Source organism: Camellia sinensis, unplaced genomic scaffold (assembly GCF_055761805.1).
Source record: "Camellia sinensis isolate YWXY unplaced genomic scaffold, ASM5576180v1 Unanchor1, whole genome shotgun sequence".
In the NCBI taxonomy this organism is placed as follows: Eukaryota; Viridiplantae; Streptophyta; class Magnoliopsida; order Ericales; family Theaceae; genus Camellia; species Camellia sinensis.
The window spans coordinates 22,412,723-22,432,626 of record NW_028128987.1 but is presented as its reverse complement, the minus strand read 5'-3'; the positions used below and the strand labels follow the sequence as shown (position 1 = coordinate 22,432,626).

The window sequence follows — 19,904 nt, the reverse complement described above, 5'->3', positions numbered from 1 at the left end:
TGTGAGAAGTACACTCTTTGTGAAATATTGTGGTGAGTACATCTAATTATTTTGGAAGACATTTATTTTCAATTTTACCCTTTTAATTTTTATTAGCACCTATCTATCGAAATTTTTATTCTATTTAATGAATTTTTTTATTCTATCTGTTGAATTTTTATTTTATTTGTGCGAAATTGTGTCTGTTGAATTTTTATCTATGTGAAATTCTATCTGTTGAAATTTTATTCTATCTATTCAATTTTTGGAACCTATCTCAACTTATCTGTTTAATTTTTTGAAAAAATATGAGATGTTTAAAGAGATAAAAGAGTGGCCTGTTCAAATTCACAAACTTGTTTTTTTGCTATCTGTTGAAATTTCTCACTACCAATACTCAAATATAACACAGACATACATACAGAAAAGGAAGAGACAGAGAGACAGAGAGAGAGAGGTTCTATTTGTTAATTTTTTTTATCTGTTGCAATCAACAACAACAACGACAACAAGGTTACCCTCTGATTAAACCTCTTCAAACCCTCTTGGATAAAAAATTCCGAGTTCAATAATTAACCACTATAACAAAAAGGGTTTTTATGCCGCCAAATGCACGCCGTGGATACGATTCTACGACGCGCAAGGTAACGTCATATTATGACTAATTATGGAAAGTCGTTCACTTTCAAAGGCATGTCGTAGTACACCGTAAAAAGCCCTTTAACAGCAGATCTTGTGAGCCGTGTTTGATTTTTCTACAACTATTTTTTAAAAATCCTTCAACAGCAAATCTTGTGTGTCATATTTGATTTTTTTTTTTATAACTACTTTTGCACGCCGTTAATACTTGGGACAAATCACAACTCTCCTTACTCGTCGTAAAATATGTAATACAACGACTTATTATGCCTACCGTAGAATATGTAATTTTTTATTATTATTATTATTATTTTTTAATTCAGTAGGTTCTCTTTGACCACTTTTGTACAATCTAACAAACATTATAAACAAGCCTTACAAAATATCAATCAACCACCAAAATATTGTTTGAAGTATAAAAAAGAAACTATATCTATAAATTATAAACATTTAACAATTGTCTATACATTCCAAGCATTCGAATATTATATCCTTAAGTTTTAAACTGTCCAAGAAGTTTAAACCATCTAAAACTATGCATATCTAAGTTTCTAAACATATCTCAAACTATTCAACGATTATCTAAAACTACCAGTAACAGTTCCTATAGCAGTTACAGCTGCACTAAACCCACTTGCTCCTATCACAGGAACGAAAGTGCCCAATGTATGTGCTAAGGCACCTAAACCCACGACAATAACTAGAGCAACTAAACCTGTTGCCAATAAAATATGAATTCATTGGGAAAAAAAAAACACTCATGTCATCTGATACTAAATGCATTATATTTGATAACATTTTAAGAAGAATGCTATTAAAAAATGTTATTAATATTTTTTTTTTGTTCACATTGTTTTAAACCTACATTTATCAACAAAAAAAAAAAAAAAGAAGAAGAAGAAGAAGAAAGAAAAGCAGAGATCTAAATGAAATAATAATTGAAGAATGAGTAGGAGAAAACATAAAGAGAGAAAAAAGGAAAAAAATAAAAGGTTTCAGCTCTCTTTGGGAGGTTTCTCCATTTGCCTTCTCCATGAGCTTTAATATAAGATGCAAGTATTCTATCTTTTAATTTTTTTTTTTAAACTTTGTGAAATGTCTTTCTATCTAAAAGTTAGCTATATATTAAGACAAAACAATATATTATAAAAGCTTGAAATAAGCAAGTATTCCCATGTGCACTCATCAACTCCACTCCATTCCCATCAAAGGAAAGCTACTGCAATTTGTTTGATTACATTGCAGAGACTTTGCCATAGTGAAGTAAAGAACAACTAGTAAACTATACTACGAAGTTATATTAGAAGAGAATGTGATATTTTGATCATTAGGTTGCTCAAGAAATTGCGGTAATTGGTTGTATCAAATGCCATAGAAGTAAATCACTGTTATAGAAAAAAAAAATTAAACAAACAGAAGCAATAACACAACCAAAAAATATAATTCATGCAAAAAAACGAAAACAGTAACTAGGATTAATGAAAAAAGGGTCTCATATTGACCTAATATTGTCCCCATCAGTCTGAAATGAATCAGGGTTCGATCTAAGTTTCGTAAATTGCATTTTAAATGCTAAAGAAATGAGAAAAGATACGATAAAACTAAAAGACCCAATAAAATCAAGTACAATTCTAAATTCAGTGCATGGGCAGTGGATCAAATTAACAATTTACTTTACTTTTCTTCTTTTTTTCATCTCTGGGGTACATTTTAGGCAAGTTTGGTCCTTATTTTAGTGCATTTTCCTCTCAGTTCAGATATTAGGTCCAACCAAGCCTTGGCTTTCCAAGGCAAAATATTGGAACAATTGAGTTCAGATTTTCCTTTAGCTCTTATTTACAGAAACAATGAAAAGCCAAAAAAACTTTATTTAATAATTGAAGGTTGCGCAGAGAGAGATCGAAATTAACTCAAAATGTTAACACAATGATATCCCACTTTCTAAATCATACGTAGTTCAATAAATGAAAGGTAATGAGCCTTGTGAGTTATTAAAGGCAGATTAGCATGAAAACACCACTTAGCCATCTATCAAAATTTAACTCCATATCAAAAAGAGCAACAAAATTAACTACGAAATTCGTAGTTGTGCCCATCTATAAATATAGTTAATTTCCTAGAAAAGTTTAATCATATACTTAAATCTTCTAATTTTGTTCCCTTGTTTTGGATATCTTTTTCTTGGGCATAGCTGAAAATATTACAAAAACCAATAGATCATTGAGGCCAGTGACATTGGAATAGCAGAAAAAAAAAAAAAAAAGTCCATACCAACCAAAATCCTCAGCTTAATTTTAAAGAATCAATCCTCTAAGGGGTTTAGCTACTATATTTCCTTTAGCTTAAGTGAAGATATTTACACACACACAGAATGTGTACCTTCCTTCTGTGTCGTAGGCACCAGAGTCACCCACATGCTTGGCTTTGTGGATGTTTTTTTACCTCAATTGGGAAGAGTAGAGAAGGGAATTTACCCTATACCACACATTAATTCACTTCATCAATTCTAAAGTGTCTTTATCTATCTCTCTGTTATTTGATCATTGCTGATGCAATTGTGTTACTATGATCAGCAGCTTAAGCCATGATTAGTATAAAAAATGATTATGAAATATGGAATGTAACACAAAATCAACTACCCACATTGCTATCATGATAAGCCTGGCTCTAGCTCAACACTATGTTTGGAAAGTGAAGAAAAATTCGTGACTTCCCTTTGTTTGGGTGTTTAACAAGTAAGAGAGGGAAGGATTGTGAGGGATTGTCAAATCCCAATGACTACAACTTTTGTGCACCTCCAAAATTAGGAGGTTTTGGAGGGGCCAATTTTGCCCCTACTTCTAATTAAAAGTGAGTTCCAACCATACCCTCTTCGATTCATTTGGATTGTGTGTAGATCATAGATTTGAGTAAAGATTTGAGTTCCAACCATACCCTATGCCATTCTCTTTCCCTTCTTTTTGAAACAATATTACTCTTCTTCGCCTTTTCCCTCCATTTATTATCCAAACAAAAGGTTGTAGCCCTTCCCACCTGTTCTCTCTGTCTTCCCTCCCCCTCCCACTCTTCCACTCCCACCTGTTATGCCTTCAACTGAAAATTATGTTATTCACTTCATAATAATCATATTAACAACAAAAGTTATTAGGTTTTTATTCTTGGCAATTTCGTTTGACAAAACTTTTTTCAGTTGTAATTTTATTCGCTCTTTTATTTCAGTGAGGCTATGAGTTTTAGATGCGAGTCCAACCTGAATTGTGCCTTACAGAGAAGTTTGTGATGTCTATTCTTTCATGTTTGCCACTTGCGCTCGAGCGAAGATCGCGACCTTTTAGAAGTTTCACTCGCCTGCAAAAGTACTAGGAGTTATTTTTTTCAGCTCGAGCGGCCATTCTTGCGATCAAGCGGAGATCGCAGATCTGTTTCTTATAAATATGTGTTTCAATCCAACTTTAGGGTACGGCTTCCAAATCTTCTTCTTGGGTATTATGTTTTTCATCTAGAGCTTCTTTGCTTGTTTCCTTTGATATATGTGAGAGTTTAATCATGAATTGAGTGAATTATATTAAATGGTTTGTTTAGTTTGGTTTATTAAAAAAAAAAGAGAGTTATTCTTCAATGGATTCCGTGGAATTTGGGCCTGAAGCTTTGGTGGATTTTAGAGTGGCTCATCATTGTGGATTCGACATCGATGTTGTGGATTCAACGTTGGGCAAGACAATTCCCAGGTGAAGACCGTGGTGAAAGAGACATATAGGGGTTGGTTCAATTCGGACGTGGATTTGCTAGGTAATATATGTATACACTTGTGTAATTCCTTTTGTCTTCTTAGTGGATTATTTTGTGGCTTTGGCCCGTGGTTTTTATCACAATTGGAGGCGCTCCAATTGTGGCTTTTTCACGTTAAAATCGTTGTGTCGATTCATCTTGATTGTTTAATTGGGATTGTTATTTACTGCTTAAAATTGATACATAATCATAAATCAATATCTAGGGGATTTCTAGATTTTTCAAAAGTAAACATCAATTGTCAATAGAATTAATCCAAAAAGGCTTCAACAAGTTAGCACGTAGTTTTCTCTTAAATGGAAATTAACATTACTGGGTCAATCTAGTATTCTTTAGTAAAGCAAATCTTAAGGTATTTAGACAAGTAAAAACTATTAAAGTAGGGATTCAATGTGTGTGTTTGCATGCGCCACTAAAATTAAGCAGGATTCGACCCAGATTTTTAAAATTTGCTAGATCAATTAAATTAGTTTGCAATAGATCAAAACCTTGGGACAAAAGGCTTGTTGAGTTGAGTTGAATAGAACAAACTTGTAAGTGGAACAAATTGAAAACAATCAGAATCTGGTTGTTAGTCTTGAATGAAATGTTTCAATTAAACAGGGAATAAATCACAAATCTACAAACCTAACAATTTTGTGTGTCATCAGTCAAATTTGGTCTAGCTTTTGGTAAGATATCCAAATCATTTGAACAACCATATTTATCTTAAAGAATTACATTTTGTGCATAAACATACTTGATAGCATATATTCTTCTATATATTAACATAATATGATCAAATTTCTGTCTAACAATACACTGTTTACTTGTGCATATATTGTGCCATGAAATTCATAGGTATTATAGTAACTAGGAATAAATTTCTTCTTCAAATGGAAAATTTGAATTTGTACTCAAAACATGGTTAAAATATAAGAGGGGGGGGGGGGGGAAACCAAAGGCATGATCAACTAATTTGTATATTTCTTGACCCCCCCCCCCCAAAAAAAAACAAAAAAAAAAAGAAGCCAATGCATAAAACTAAGACCATATATACAAGCACTATGCCTGACAAGCATATATCACATAAAAGCTACTCTACTTGAGCACGGTGATCATTTTGGATCATCCTTTGATCGTGGTAAATTTTTCAAATTTAAAAAAATAATAGCAGTCCAAAAGCATAAAGTAGGCAACAAATTAATAGCAACTACACTAATATCATAAAATTTTTAGTGGGTCATGCAACTAAGTTAAGAAATTAAGTACTAAAATTCAAATAAAAATGAGGTACTAAGCATTAGAAGCTTACCCAATGATAATAGAACTAAAATAACGATGAGAAGCTCTATCATCTGCTCTTGGGAATCAATTAATCGACTCGATGTAGAATGAGATTGAAACAAACCCAAAATCACAAGAATTCCACTAAAAAAAAAATATCGAATTCAGAGCAAAATTGAAGTCATCAAGATATCTTTCGAGCTTCTTTACAGAAAACAAGCAAACAATGGTTCAAAGGAAGCTGTGTAAATGGCCAAATTCCACAACCCCAATACACATTCTTTTTCGCTCGACACAAATTTAGTCCTTAGGTCTATTTTCCAGAGGTAAGATCAAATTAACACGAACAAAGAAGCAAGCCCACTAAAAAACAAGGCAAATCCAGAATTGATAATATAGCACCAATTGAATATTTGGCTCTCATAAGCCCTTAATAGCGCAAATCAAAGAGAAGAAGATAGTGAAGGAGAAGAAGAAAACTTGGGAATCGATAACAATGGAGTCTCGCCTTCTGATGCTCATGAAGTTCAACCAGCTTCACCATTGGCCTGAGCCAGCATCGTGGTGGAGGTCGCCGGCATGGATGAGGGACACGGTTGTGGAGGTTAAGGTGGGAGCCGACGAGGGCAGAGGTGGAGTCGAGGAAGCAGGGCGTTAGAGTTACAACAGAGGGCGTAAAGTGGACATTTGATACAGTTCTGGCGGCAACGCTAAAGATAAAGAACGATAGTGTTGGGACAGTGGTGGTGTCGTCAAAGATGAAGAAGAACGGTGTTGGGAAATGAAGAAAGAGAGAGAGAGATGACAAAAGGTTTGGTTTGGTATTTCCACCGTATACCATATATATATACAACAAGAAGAAAATCAAGACATGTGAATAAAAAAGAACAGTTGTAAAACCCTAATAAAAAATAACAGACACAGATATGACAGAGCCAAAGAAATATTCAGAGAGAATGAAATTCGAGTATCAAATCACAAATTGAGAAAGGGTTTGTACCTGCGGAGAGACCTATTGAAATGGGAAAAATCTAGAGAGAGAAAGAGAGAGATGTGAAGGGAAAGCACGGGGCGTGTTTGGGAATTTTGAAAAGGAAATTTTTGGTGTTTGGCGCTCAAAATTTTCATTTTGGCACTATTTTTTTTTTCGTTCGTACCTTTCACGACAGCAATTGCGTGTCGTGAAAAGTGCAATATTTTAAACGGCTGACTTTTTGTGAGTCGTGGAAAGTGAAATTTGTAACGGTTGACTTTTTGTGTGTCATGAAATGTTCAATATTTTTAATAGCTGGTGTACGCGTGTCATGTATAATTGATGTATTAACAGCATGACATACTCATGTCATAGAAAGTTTTATTATTTATAGTTAACATTGCAAATCGTAAAAAAATCATTATTATAAGCATTCACGACCTACGCAATAGACATGTGGTGGTTGGAAAATTATTCACATGTAAAAAACAAGTTGTAAAAGTGAGAAACCACAGCTTGCATTTACTGTATGTTGTTGATGTAAAATCGTAAAAATCTAGTTTTGTTGTAGTGAACACTGGTACAGATCTAAAAATTTTAGACAATTTAGGCAGTTTTGCTGTGAAAACTTCCATGGATGTGATGATTATGAGCAAAGAAAAAAGTGATGAATTTGAAGGTTGAATATTATTATTTTTAGAGGAGGCTAGGGTTTGAACTGTTCTTCGTCATTTTTGAAAAGTAAAGGAAGCTTGGGAGGAGAGATTGATGAGAGTTCTCAGAGAAAGTGATGAGAGTACAGACAAATAAAGGTTAGAAAGAGAGACATAGAGAAACCAGGAAGTAGAGATTAATTCTCTCTCTCTAACCTCACTCGAGGCTTTCTAATGGCCACTGAATCCCACCGACAATGATGAAGATCACATACAAGATTGACCTCTATGCGATTCTCTTCTCCAAAGCCCTAAACCCTCGTACTCTAGATTAAGATCTTTTGCCAAAATCTATCGCTAGAAAGTGAGTAGTACCGAATATGCCACTATGAGAGTTAGGTTTTCAGTCGTGAAGCAGAGTAGCAGATCGGAAACCCCTCTCGTGCATTGGAAGTTTGATGGCGGAGGTGATAAAGTTAAAAATGTTTATTTGAATAAAGAAAGGTCGTCAACGACACTGGAGTTCGGTCTGAAAAGTCATCGAAAAGGTTAAAAAAAGGGATTTCAGTGAGGATGCTCGCGACGATAGTGTAGTAGTTGAGAGTTCTGATAGTGTTGACAGAGGCGGCAAAAGGTGCGATTTGCGAAAGAATGATCAGTTAGGGTTTCAGGTACATTTGGATTCAAGATCTGTGATGAAGATGAAAGTGAAGATGAAGAGAGAGAAGAGATTAGTGAGAAACAGAGGATGAGAGAGAGAGAGAGAGAGAGAGAGAGAGAGACAGAGAAGTTGAGGAAAGAGAAACTGAGTTTAGGAAAATGGGGGGTTGATGAAAGAAAATAGAGGAGTGTGAAGGTTTATTAATGGAGAGAGAGAGAGGGAGAGAGAGATATGATGTTGATTCGAAAAAAAAACAGAGGTGTATATAATACATAAATAGTTTAGTCATTTCGCAAAATCATGTCCTTATGGACTAATAGTTTAAGGTGTAGACTTTGGACAAAAGAAAAAAAGAAATGCAATTTTGAATTTATGGGTTGAGTACCCTTTTAAAAATTATTACACATTAGTGAAAATGTTTATGATTTTAATTAGGGTAAATTACATTTTATCACTTTTATGTTTAGTCATTTTTTCACTTTGATACTTAATGCTTTCTTCTTCTTCTACTCTCTCTTTTAATTTAGCCTTTTATGTTTCAAATTTTTTTTTTAATTTTTTTTAATCGGCAAAAAAGAAACTTTATTGACGGAATAAACAAGTATAAGGTACAAGACAAATTACATCAATAAAGAAAAGGGAAGTGCAAAAGCATCACAATGAGCTAAATGATCCCAACTAGGTTAGTACCACAAAGTTCATTCTATCATTTGCTAGCACCCCAAAGTTGGTGAGAGACCAACGCGGACACACCATAGAGCACCAATTCAGACCAAATACAGAATTGAAACACAACCCAGACTCAACCTCATTTTGAAGGCCTTGAGCTCCTATTGCTAGCATAATTTCCATCCATAGATAGAAGCTCCCAACCTCAAGCAAATCATGCAGCTTTAAACACCTGTAAACAACACCAAATCTGTCTGGTCTGGTTTTGCGAAGCCTCCACAACTTGAGAATCACCTGATGGAGTAGCAACAGTAGAGAGCAGCTGCCAGAATGTGTTGGAGAAGCCACCAAAAGTGCAGTTGGGTACAGCATACCCACACTGCATCCATAGAAACACCAAGACTATGCATCCTCAAACTGAATGCCACACTCCATAACTGTAGCAGCAGCTAGGATGACTCCCAACTAAACACAATAGCATACCCACAACCAACATAGCAGACCAAGCAAAGCAGGATTTTGACTCCTATTATCACCTACCAATTCAGCATTCCACAAATTAGCATTGGGCTTGATTCCCTCCAATAGAACATAATGAACTCTATAACAACCCAAACCAAAGCAACACACTCCACCCATCAGCACTACCAATCATAGTAGATTCAGCCCAGATGCAGGACATAAACAGAACAGAGCAGATTCAGCCCAGATACAGGACACAAACAGAACAGAGCAGATTCAGCCCAGATGCAGGACACATACAGAACAGACCAGATTCAGCCGAAGACACACTTGAGAGGACCACAGTGACAGAGTCCTTTGGCAACAGATCAGCCCAGATCAGTCCCAAAATGCAGAATCCATTTCCTTTGATTAGACCATGATGATCAATCTCTATCATTAACTCTTTGATTAGTCTAAAAGCAGAAAATCAACAAATTATGGAACTTGGGTTGTTGAATAGCCGAGAGACACGTACTCAAGCCTCTACAACAGCTTCAAAACCAGCATATAATTGAGAGCACAGATGCAGGACAGATCAGTCCAACATTTAGACCAGATGCAGGACACACTTGAGAGCACCAGATGATCAAATCTCTTTAATTAACTCTTAGATTAGTCTAAAAGCAAAATAACAACATATGATGGAACTTGGGCTGCAGAATACTCAGCAGTGCAAAGTTAGTTGAGTGCACACCATACAGCAGTAGGCAAAATCACATAAGCCCCATGAAAATAAAAACCAGACCAAATCAGCCCCTCAGACAAAATCTAGCCTGCTTGAGATTATACACAATGTCATTAATTGAGTAAGTAAAAGAGGGGTTAGAAGTTCTAACCCATAAAGCAACCCTGACCTTGATTGAATCACATAGCCCTTCAAAATTCACTGACGAGCCATTAAAAATGCTTTCATTCCTCTGCTTCCAAATAGACCAAAACATCGCCAATGGTATAGCTTTCCAGATAGGTAACTCCTTTTTTTTTTTAGTTTTAATCCAATCCACCACTGCAGCAATCCAGACACCGATCCAGGCATTGCCCAATATACACCCCACCAACTGATAATATTTGACCAAATCCTCCAAATAAATGGGCAAGACAGCAGCACATGATTTATATCTTCTACTGTATCCCTGCAGAAAATACAGTTAATGTCTGAAGCAGCAGTAAGGACATCTAGTCTTTGAAGATAGCTGGCTATCTTAATTCTCTCTTTCCATGCTAACCACCCAAAGAACTGCACCTTAGGTGGAGCCAAATTCTTCCATATACACCCTACTAAGTTACTACTAGCTCCAACATATGTTGCACTCCACTTATAGGCAGAAGTCACAGTAAAAACCCTAGAATTTTCTACATTCCATTTCAATCTGTCCACCATCCCATCCTGAATAGCTGGAGCATTAAGAAGCATTATTCTCAGTCTCCTCAAATCTTCTAGTTCCCACTGAAACAAGGCTCTCCTGAAAACCGACTTCCACTCTTCATTTCCATTTCTCCTACTTCTTACCATTTTCACAGATTCATCTTTGTCAAGGGATACAGAATATAGTCTTGGAAATTCATCTTTGAGACATACGTTACCAACCCAATTATGAAGCCAGAACTTGATGTTCCTTCCATCACCAACAATAATTCCATTAACTGAGGCCAATGAGTAGCAATCCCCTAGATATCTCTCCAGACCAGAGATAACCTTGGACCCTCGACAGGTAGTGGCCACCAACCCCCTCTAACCTCACCATATTTGCGGCAAATGACTTGTTTCCAGAGAGCATCAGTTTCAGATCCAAATCTCCACCACCACTTCAAGAGAAGACAAGCATTCATAAGCCTCACTTTTCTTATACCTAAACCCCCAGTACTTTTTCTTTGTGTTATTTCCCCCCATTTTACTAGATGAATTTTTCTTCTTAGAGCATCACCTCCCCATAAAAATCTTGACTGGAATTATCAATCTCCTTAGCAACCCCTTCTGGCATCTTGAACAAAGATAGATAATATGTTGGTAAGGATGATAACACAGACTTTATCATAGTCATCCTACCAGCAAAAGATAAGAACCCCCTTTTCCAAGTAGCCAACTTCTGTTTAACTTTATCAATTGTTGGTTTCCAAGTCCGTCTTCTCCTTGGATTATCCCCCAAGGGCATACCCAAATAATTTAAAGGCAAACTTTGATGAAAACAATTCAGCATGGAAGCATATTCTTTAGATAACTCATCAGTAAGCCCAATCCCACACACTACACTCTTATAATCATTAATTTTCAGCCCAGACACTATTTCAAAGCACCTCAAAATCCTTTTAACAGTAAGAACCTCCTCCCTATCTACTTCACAACAAACTACCAATGAGTAATGCTGAGATCATTTGAACCAACCACTGCACCTTTAATCAAGCCCATCAGCCTAGCTCTGGTCATCAAAATGTTCAAGCCCTCTGCCACGATATTAAAAAGAAAAGGTGATAGTGGATCACCTTGCCTAAGCCCCCTTTGAGGACTAAATTCGGATGTCGATGATCCATTAACAATGGAGATCTTAGCTGATGCGACACATTCTTGCATCAACTTAATCCATTTAGAGCCAAACCCAAAACTTGCAAGCATAGAAAAGCGAAACTCCCAATTAATTGAGTCATAAGCTTTCTCAAAATCCAGCTTCAAAACAATACCTTTCCTCTGATTCTTCTTCTAACCATCAACAATTTCATTTGCAATCAGCACTCCATCCAAGATACTTCTACCTCCTATAAAAACTGATTGAGATTCACTAATAATCCTTGGCACTATAAGTTTGGTTCTATTTGATAAAACTTTTGCAATCACTTTGTAAAGCAAACCAATGAGACTCATAGGCCTGTATTCACTGAGGCAAGATGGATTATCATTTTTAGGAATCAACGCAACAAAAGAGCTATTAATTCCATGCACCAGTTTAGAGTTTTGATGAAACTCACTCATAAACTGCATCACATCCCCTTTTATTGACTGCCAGCACTTCTGAAACAGCATCAAGTTGAACCCATCAGGCCCTGGAGCCTTGTTTCCATCACAGGTTTTAACTGCTGCTGACACTTCTGAATCTAAAAACTCCGCTTCTAAAGCAGCTCTAACCTCGTCTCCTCTAATGGATTTAAAATGGCCAGATAAACTTGGTCTACTGAACCAGGATTCAAAAAAAAGATTTCTATAATAAAGCAATACCTCAGCGCTTATATCAGCTGGATTATCCTTTATAACCCCATTAACAGAAAGCGAGCACAAAGCATTTTTATTATTTCTAGATGCAACCATCACATGAAAGAATTTTTTGTTTTTATTACCTTTCCCCAGCTAACTCTAGATTTTTGCAACCATACCCATTCCACCACAGTACTTAGCTTCCATGCATCCTCTTTAGCCTCTCTTCTTCTGTTCAACTCTGCCTCAGACAGTGGCCTTTCCTCAGCTGTCAAATCAAGAAAATGTAATTCCTCCTCCAAGAGCTTGAGTTTATAATCCACATTTCCAAAAACTTCCTGATTCCATTGTTTCAGTGCTATTCTAAGGGATTTAAGTTTCCTTAAGCACTGAAAACCAGCCCAGCCGTCTACATGAGTTTCCTTCCAAATTTTGTCTACAAAGGATTTGAATTGAGAATGAAGGGTCCAGGCATTCAGGAATCTGAAAGGCTTTGGACCCCAATCCTCTCATCTTCCATGAGCAGGATAAGGCAATGATCAGATAGCTTTCTTGGTAGACCCCATAATTTGAAATTGAACTTCTGCAACCATTCTGAACTAAGCAAAAACCTGTCCAGCCTACTCCATTTTTCTCCTTGTTGAGAGTTACACCAAGTAAATTTCCTTCCTAACATTGGTACATCACACACTTCCAGATTTTCAATTAGTTCATTGAAATCACACATACCTCTGTCCCTACTAGAACAACCCTTTCTTTCAGATATACTTCTAACTTCATTAAAGTCACCCCCCAAACACCAAGGTTTTTCACCCCCTGACTTCAGCCTATTCAATATACCCCATACCCTACTTCTGCTAGTAACATCATTTGGACCACATACATTAACAATCACACAATCAAAACTACCATAAAGAGTACCTGTCAAAATGATGAAATTCCTTAAAGTTAACTTACATTTAAAATTAAACAAAAATATCACGTTAATTATCACATGACATAAAAAATATATTATTATATTGGAGTTTAATTTATTTTAGAAGTGTGAGCTATGTATATAATAAATTATTTTTATGTCACGTGACTGTCAATATGTCAATATTTTATCTAATTTTGGACATAAGTTAGTTTTTATTGTAAATTGGGAAAAATATGAAACATGAAGGGCCAAATTGGAGGGAAAAAATTTTAAGGGTCAAAATGAGAAAATGACCAAACATAAATGGGGAAAAGTGTAATTTATCCTTTTAATTATTAATATTTATAATGTTTACCACATTTTGTAATTTTTTTTTTTATTTTTTTATTTTTTTTCTGACAACACTAATGCGTAATATCTCCTAAATAATTCTCTTGTGCACGTTTATTTTGCAATGAATATGGAAATATATAATCTCAATTTTATGTTTGTTTTGCATTATTAGTTGTAAATTTAAAAAATGAACTATTAAGAAATATCACTTTGACTCCCTAAATTATAAAATTGTACAAATAGACCCCTCAAATTAGTGAGAAATATTATTTTGCCTCCTAAATTATAAAAACATACAAATAGACCCCAAAAAGTGTACAAATGAACGCCCTAAACTATAAAAGTGTCGCTTTGTACACTTTTAGGGGATTCATTTGTATGCTTTTATAATTTATGGGCAAAGTGATACTTATTAATAATTTAGAAAATATATTTGTATAATTTTATGGTTTGGGGGTTCAAAATGATACTTCTCAATAATTTAATGGAAATTTATCAATTTTATTAGATAGAATGTCCATTGGAATCTAATTCGGGTAATAAAAATTACAACCAAACAATGAGATGTGAGTCCCATAAATTAATAATCTCAATCTTAGAGTATTATATTTGTTAAATCAAACATACCCTTAGAAAAAAACTACCGTACGCACCATTTTGAAGTACAGATATATGCATCTTTTACAAAATGTATATAAGTTTCATCGTAAAAAAGTATTTTTATTATAAAAGGTATAATTTTTTATCATCACAACTTATCACCACAACAGTATAATTTTTATCATAAAAAACATATAATTTTGCTATTCATAACTTTAGGGATTCACACCATATATAACTCATTCTATCACAAAAATTTATAACTTTTATAATAAAAAGTTAACTTTTCTTATTATATATATACACGTTTTTAAGGATACAGATTCTGGCATTTCTTATATATTTAACTTTAAATAGATGTCTTTTGCAGCACATTTGAATCAATTTTTTTAAAACTTGGTCTATTTTTATTTTTAGAACGACATAAAAGTAAAACTTTTGACCACAATGGATAAATATTTTTCTTATTTCGCCGTCATTTGTTCAGTTAATTTTATTGGAACAAAATATGGGAAAGGGAATCTATTTTTAATGCATCAACACCTATTTGCATTAGAATTCTGTTGTTGATAATTTCTGAGAAAATACATGGAGAAACCATGTTAGAGCATCCGCATCAATTTCAGTAAATTTGAGTCAAATTATAACTAAAAATCTATTTTTGTATTTTAGTTAGTCTCTTTTTTATGTATACACTCCATCAAACTCTTTATTTTAAAATTCTATTTCATTAAAATATTATTTTTTATTCTTTAATCTTTTTTGATTTAAATATATAATGGATTAGTCCTAGAAGAGTAGCAAACAACAGCAGCACAATCACACAGGGAGGTCGACCGGCCAGACGACCAGTTAGACCAATTTTGGACATTTTCCTTCTTTGTTACAGGGTACTCGTAGGACATCTGGGGGGGGGGGGCATTCAGGTGAACGATTGGCTAGGAAGCACGAGTACAGATACGAGTATGGTACGGGTACGACTGCGGGTATGCCGATATGGCAAAACCTCAAAAAAGTAAGATACGGGTACGGCTGCGGTACGCCGATATTTTTTTATTATTTTTTAATTTTTTATAATTATGGTTAAAGGATCCAACCTAGAAATTAAAATTAAATATCAAAACTAAACTGCTTGATCAATGGAAGAAACAGAAGCACTTGCAGCAGATGAACCAAAACTGCTTGATGAACTCATTTTCCTATAAGCATAAAAAATAATATTTGTGATTATTAAAAATAATATTTGTGATTATTAACATTCTGTTGAGGAATAACTTTGTTTTAAACTTCTAATTAATTTTTTTGATTAACATTCTTCTGTTGAGGGATAATTTTGTTCTAATTAATTTTTTTGATTATTAACATTATGTAAGTATGATTGATTATTAATTTTTTTGTTCTAATTTATTAATTTTTTTTGTTCTAATTTTTTTTTTGTTCTAAATATGATTGAATAACTTGGTTCTACCTCTCTAATTTTTTTTTGGTTCTACATCAGATTCTACCTCTCTGAAGAAGAAACAAGAAACAAGAAAAAAAACAAAAAAAATAAAGATGAAGAGATGCAACAAGGGACTAAAACAAGTTATTCAGGGAAAAAAAATTCTGACCAGTTATGCAACAAATTCTGACCAGTTATTCAGGGGACAAAAACAAGTTATGCAACAAGGGACAAAAAAAAACAAAATCTGACCAGTTGCTTGCTTGCTGTTTGCTAATGTGCAGGGGCACTCAAAAATTCTGACCACTTTCTCACTGGAGGGAAGACGAAGAGATGCAACAAGGGACAAAAACAGGTGCTTGCTGATCTCTGCAAAAAAAAATATATACATGAGATGAAGAAGAAGAAACGAAGAAGATGAGGGTGGAAGATGTAACAAAGAAGAAGAAGGCGAAGAAGAAGATGAAGACGAAGAAGAAGAAGAAGATGAAGAGCACTCACCGGAACTCCTTGCGTCGCCGTTGCCGGAGGCCTTCGAAGGGAATGGATAGGTCGCCGTCACCTCTTTGCTGCTATGTCGCCTCTTGCTGCTGTGTTGCTCAAGTGATGAGTTAGGGCAAAAGTGATGAGATTAGGGCAAAACGTGTATATTCTTTCTTTTTTTTTTCATAATATTGCTCCGGTACCCCTGAATTCTCCAGAAAATTTGATATCTACCCCGACGTACCCAAAACTCACCAAAGGTGTACCCAAGCCGTACCAGATTGAACCAAACGTACCAGACTACTTTTTGCCGTACCCGGTATGCGTGCAGCCGTACCGGTACGCGTACCCGCACCCAGTAAGTACCTAGTACATGTACGGCACTATTTTTGGAGTACCCGTGCTTCATAGACGGCCGACCATGGCTTTTTGACCTACCTTTGCTGCAAAAAATATAATAAAAAATACATTACCGTATGAACAGTGCCTCAACAAATCAAGTGAGGCGCTGTAACAAAGTCAAAATAAATGAAGGCTATAAAGAGTCTGATAGAGCTGATATTCACAGTTTTTGTTCTCTAAAATAGCTTTAATGCCATTGTAGAAAGGCCGATGCGGATGCTCTTAATGGAGCCAGTCTATAGGATTGCTTGCTATTTATAATTGGATAAATTACACTTATACCCCTTGAGGTTTGGATTTAATACGTACCAGCCCTTAATGTTTGTGAAATTACATTGACCCTCATGTCATTATAATCATTTAGACAGAATTAACGTTGGTATCAAAGAGACATTGAATTCATACACTCTCTCTTTTCTTATTTTGTTTTACTTCTTTCTTTCTTTCTTTCTTTCTTTTTTTTTCAATGCAATTTTCTTTGTTTTTCTACCAGGAGTTGTTACCTTTTATATAAACAGAGGGTTTATAAAAATAGGCTATTAACCACATGGATGACAATGTAATTTCTATAACATCAAGAGATAGGATGTAATTGGACCAAATCTCAGAGAGTATCAGTATAATTTACCCTTAATTTGCCCTTTATTATTTATAATGTGGTTTGAAGTTTTCTAACATCTTTCAATTTAAAATGAGTATGTTATGGGTAACCTATTTCATTTCAATATTTAAACATGAGTCCTCTCAACATATGTTTTTAAAGCACATGTTAAAAAAATTAATAAATAATTTTAATTTTTGTAGAATAAAAATGGGAATTATGGTATTTTTGAAAAACTATATTTTTTTGTTGACGAACGTATTTTATTTTTTTGGATGATCAAAATAATTTCATAACTTAAATGGCTGTAGCCTGATAGAAAGAATCAAAATAAATAAATAAAAATCATGCAGTCACTACAACATTTTCTTAGTTTAGTGACACTCGAAAGTGCCACAAGACTATTCCTCTAGTGACATTTTTTAGTCTTGTGGCGTTTTGAACAAGTATCATTTATACCCATATCACGGTAGATACTAGTGGCACTTCAGTGACACTTATAAGTGCTATTACACCATTAAGACTAAAAACTTTCAATGACACTTTGATGTCATGGTAGACACTATTCAAGTTTCAAAGCAATAGATCTCAGATGTGTGTGGGCTTGATAAGAATGATCAAAAGTTACCTAGGCTGCAATGTATTTGAGAATGATGGAGACGTTGTGAGGGGCACCGGCACAAACATGATTGGTGTACTTGCTAAACTTGAAGGCAGCCTTTTAAGGTTTGTCAATCGTATGGAGGAGTTGGGCTTACTTTTGGCTGTTGTTGTCGAACATGAAGAACGCATCATTTATTGCCGATCAAAAACCCCAGAGAGAGAAACAAACACATAAACCGCTAACAGATTGAGAAATAATGTTTAAAACTATTTTACCCAATTTTGAATGTGTTATTGTTAACATTTATGCACCGAATGATGTATCTCAGAGGAGTCGGTTCTGGGTTAGTCTGTCGCATTTGAGGATTGATTTTGATTATCCATGGTGTCTTGTGGGAGATTTCAATGAAATAAGACACCTTGGGGAAAGAAGAGGATGTTCTCGAAGAGACAAAAGAATGAGGGAATTTAATCAGTTTATTGAAAATTTGGAACTCATAGATCCTCCTATGTTGGGGAGACAATTTACTTGGTGTAACTCCAATGATGGTGGAAGGTGGAGTAGGATTGATAGGGTTCTAATGTCCTTTGAGTGGGTAGAGAGATTTAATTTCAAATTGTGGGGTTTGGAGCGATCATTATCAGACCATTGCCCTCTGTTGCTTATGGAGGATGGCAGGGACTGGGGTCCTAGGCCGTTTAGGTTCATAAATGCATGGTCCTTACATCCTCAATTCTGAGAGTTTGTAAAGAAATCTTGGAACGACTCAGATATATCAGGTTGGGCTAGGTATGTAGTAATGAAAAATCTCAAAAATCTGCGATTTGCCCGTAAAAGTGGAATAGTGAAGTCTTTGGGAATGTTACTATGGCTTTACAGGTTGCTGTTGAGGAGCTACATGGGATTGATTTAGTGGCAGAATCTCGAAATCTTGATGAGGAGGAGAGCAGGAGAATAAAGGAAGTCAGAACTGAGGTTTGGTCTCTTAGTAGGAGAGAGGAGTGGCTATGGCTGCAAAAATCAAGAATGAATTGGCATATGAAGGGAGATAAAAATACAAGATTTTTCCATGTGGTTGCTACTAGTCACTAAAACAGAAATATGTTGAGCTCTTTCGAAGTGAATGGAGTGATTCATGAAGAGCCACCAAGGGTAAAGCTTGAGGTGTTTAATTATTTCCAGAGGAGATTTACTGAAGAGTGGAAATCTCAACCCAAATTATTTGGTAACTTTAAGCATCTTGGTTCAGATCAAGATTTTACTGGTTTGATAACACCTTTTTCATAGGTGGAAATCTGGAGGGCAGTGAGAGAAAGTGATGGTAATAAAGCCCCGGGGCCGGACGGTTTTAACATGTTGTGTTTCCAGCAATGTTGGGAAGTGTTTAAGGGAGATATTCTTAATTGTTTTAGGGAGTTTTATTTTAATGGAAGGTTGGCTAAAGGCGTTAATAGCTCGTTCATCACATTAATTCCTAAGAAAGATAACCCGAGTGGAATTGCAGATTATAGGCCTATTAGTCTCATTAGGTCTCTGTATAAGATTTTATCTAAAGTACTTGCTACTAGACTCAAGAACGTTTTGCCTAGAATTGTTGGTGAAGTTTAGTCGGCATTCATGGGTGGAAGGAATATTTTGGATGGGGTGTTGATCTCTAATGAGATTATTGATTGGTGGAAGAAAAGAAAAAAGAGGGGGTTGATTCTTAAATTAGATTTTGAAAAAGCTTTTGGTACGGTAAATTGGGAGTGCCTTTTGGATTTAATGTCGAAGTTTGGTTTCCAAGATAAGTGGGTTAGCTGGATGAAGGAGTGTTTATCTTCAACCATGATTTTTGTTCTTGTTAATGGGTCTCCCACTGCGGAGTTTTGTCCGGAAAAGGGCCTTAGACAAGGGGATCCATTGTCACCTTTTCTCTTCATCATTGTGGCGGAAGGTTTGAATATGTTGTTCCAAAGAGCTAAATCATTGGGGTTCATAAAAGGTGTGGCAATTGGTCATAGGGAAGTGAATGTCAATAATCTACAATTTGCAGATGACACAATAGTATTCTGTGAAGCAGATGGGCTAGAAGTGCAAAATATGAAAAGAATACTAAGGTGTTTTGAGGTGATATTTGGGTTGAAGATTAATTTCCATAAAAGCCATGTTTGCGGGGTAGGGATCCCAGAAGATGAAGGGGAAATATATGCGAAACAATTGAA

At 35.2% G+C, this 19,904-nt stretch overlaps 1 protein-coding gene across 1 annotated transcript; it reads right to left on the bottom strand.

Moving 5' to 3' along the window:
* Positions 1 to 10,016: 10,016 nt before the first annotated feature.
* On the bottom strand, positions 10,017 to 15,364 carry LOC145814130 (uncharacterized). Its single transcript, XM_082910656.1, has 8 exons — positions 15,328 to 15,364; positions 13,047 to 13,238; positions 12,461 to 12,753; positions 11,834 to 12,368; positions 11,615 to 11,680; positions 11,059 to 11,465; positions 10,861 to 10,939; positions 10,017 to 10,777 (listed from the first exon to the last, which is right to left on the bottom strand). Exons 1-8 carry the CDS (start codon positions 15,362 to 15,364, stop codon positions 10,017 to 10,019), a joined length of 2,370 nt encoding a protein of 789 aa, XP_082766782.1.
* Between the last annotated feature and the right edge of the window lie 4,540 nt (positions 15,365 to 19,904).

Coding starts and splice junctions, on each gene's coding strand:
- LOC145814130 (XM_082910656.1), bottom strand. CDS start 15,364: ATGAGTTCATCAAGCAGTTTTGGTTCATCTGCTGCAA. Junction 13,239..15,327: donor TTTTGGTTCATCTGCTGCAA/GTGCTTCTGTTT, acceptor TCATTTTGACAG/GTACTCTTTATGGTAGTTTT. Junction 12,754..13,046: donor TTGTTCTAGTAGGGACAGAG/GTATGTGTGATT, acceptor AATCCTTTGTAG/ACAAAATTTGGAAGGAAACT.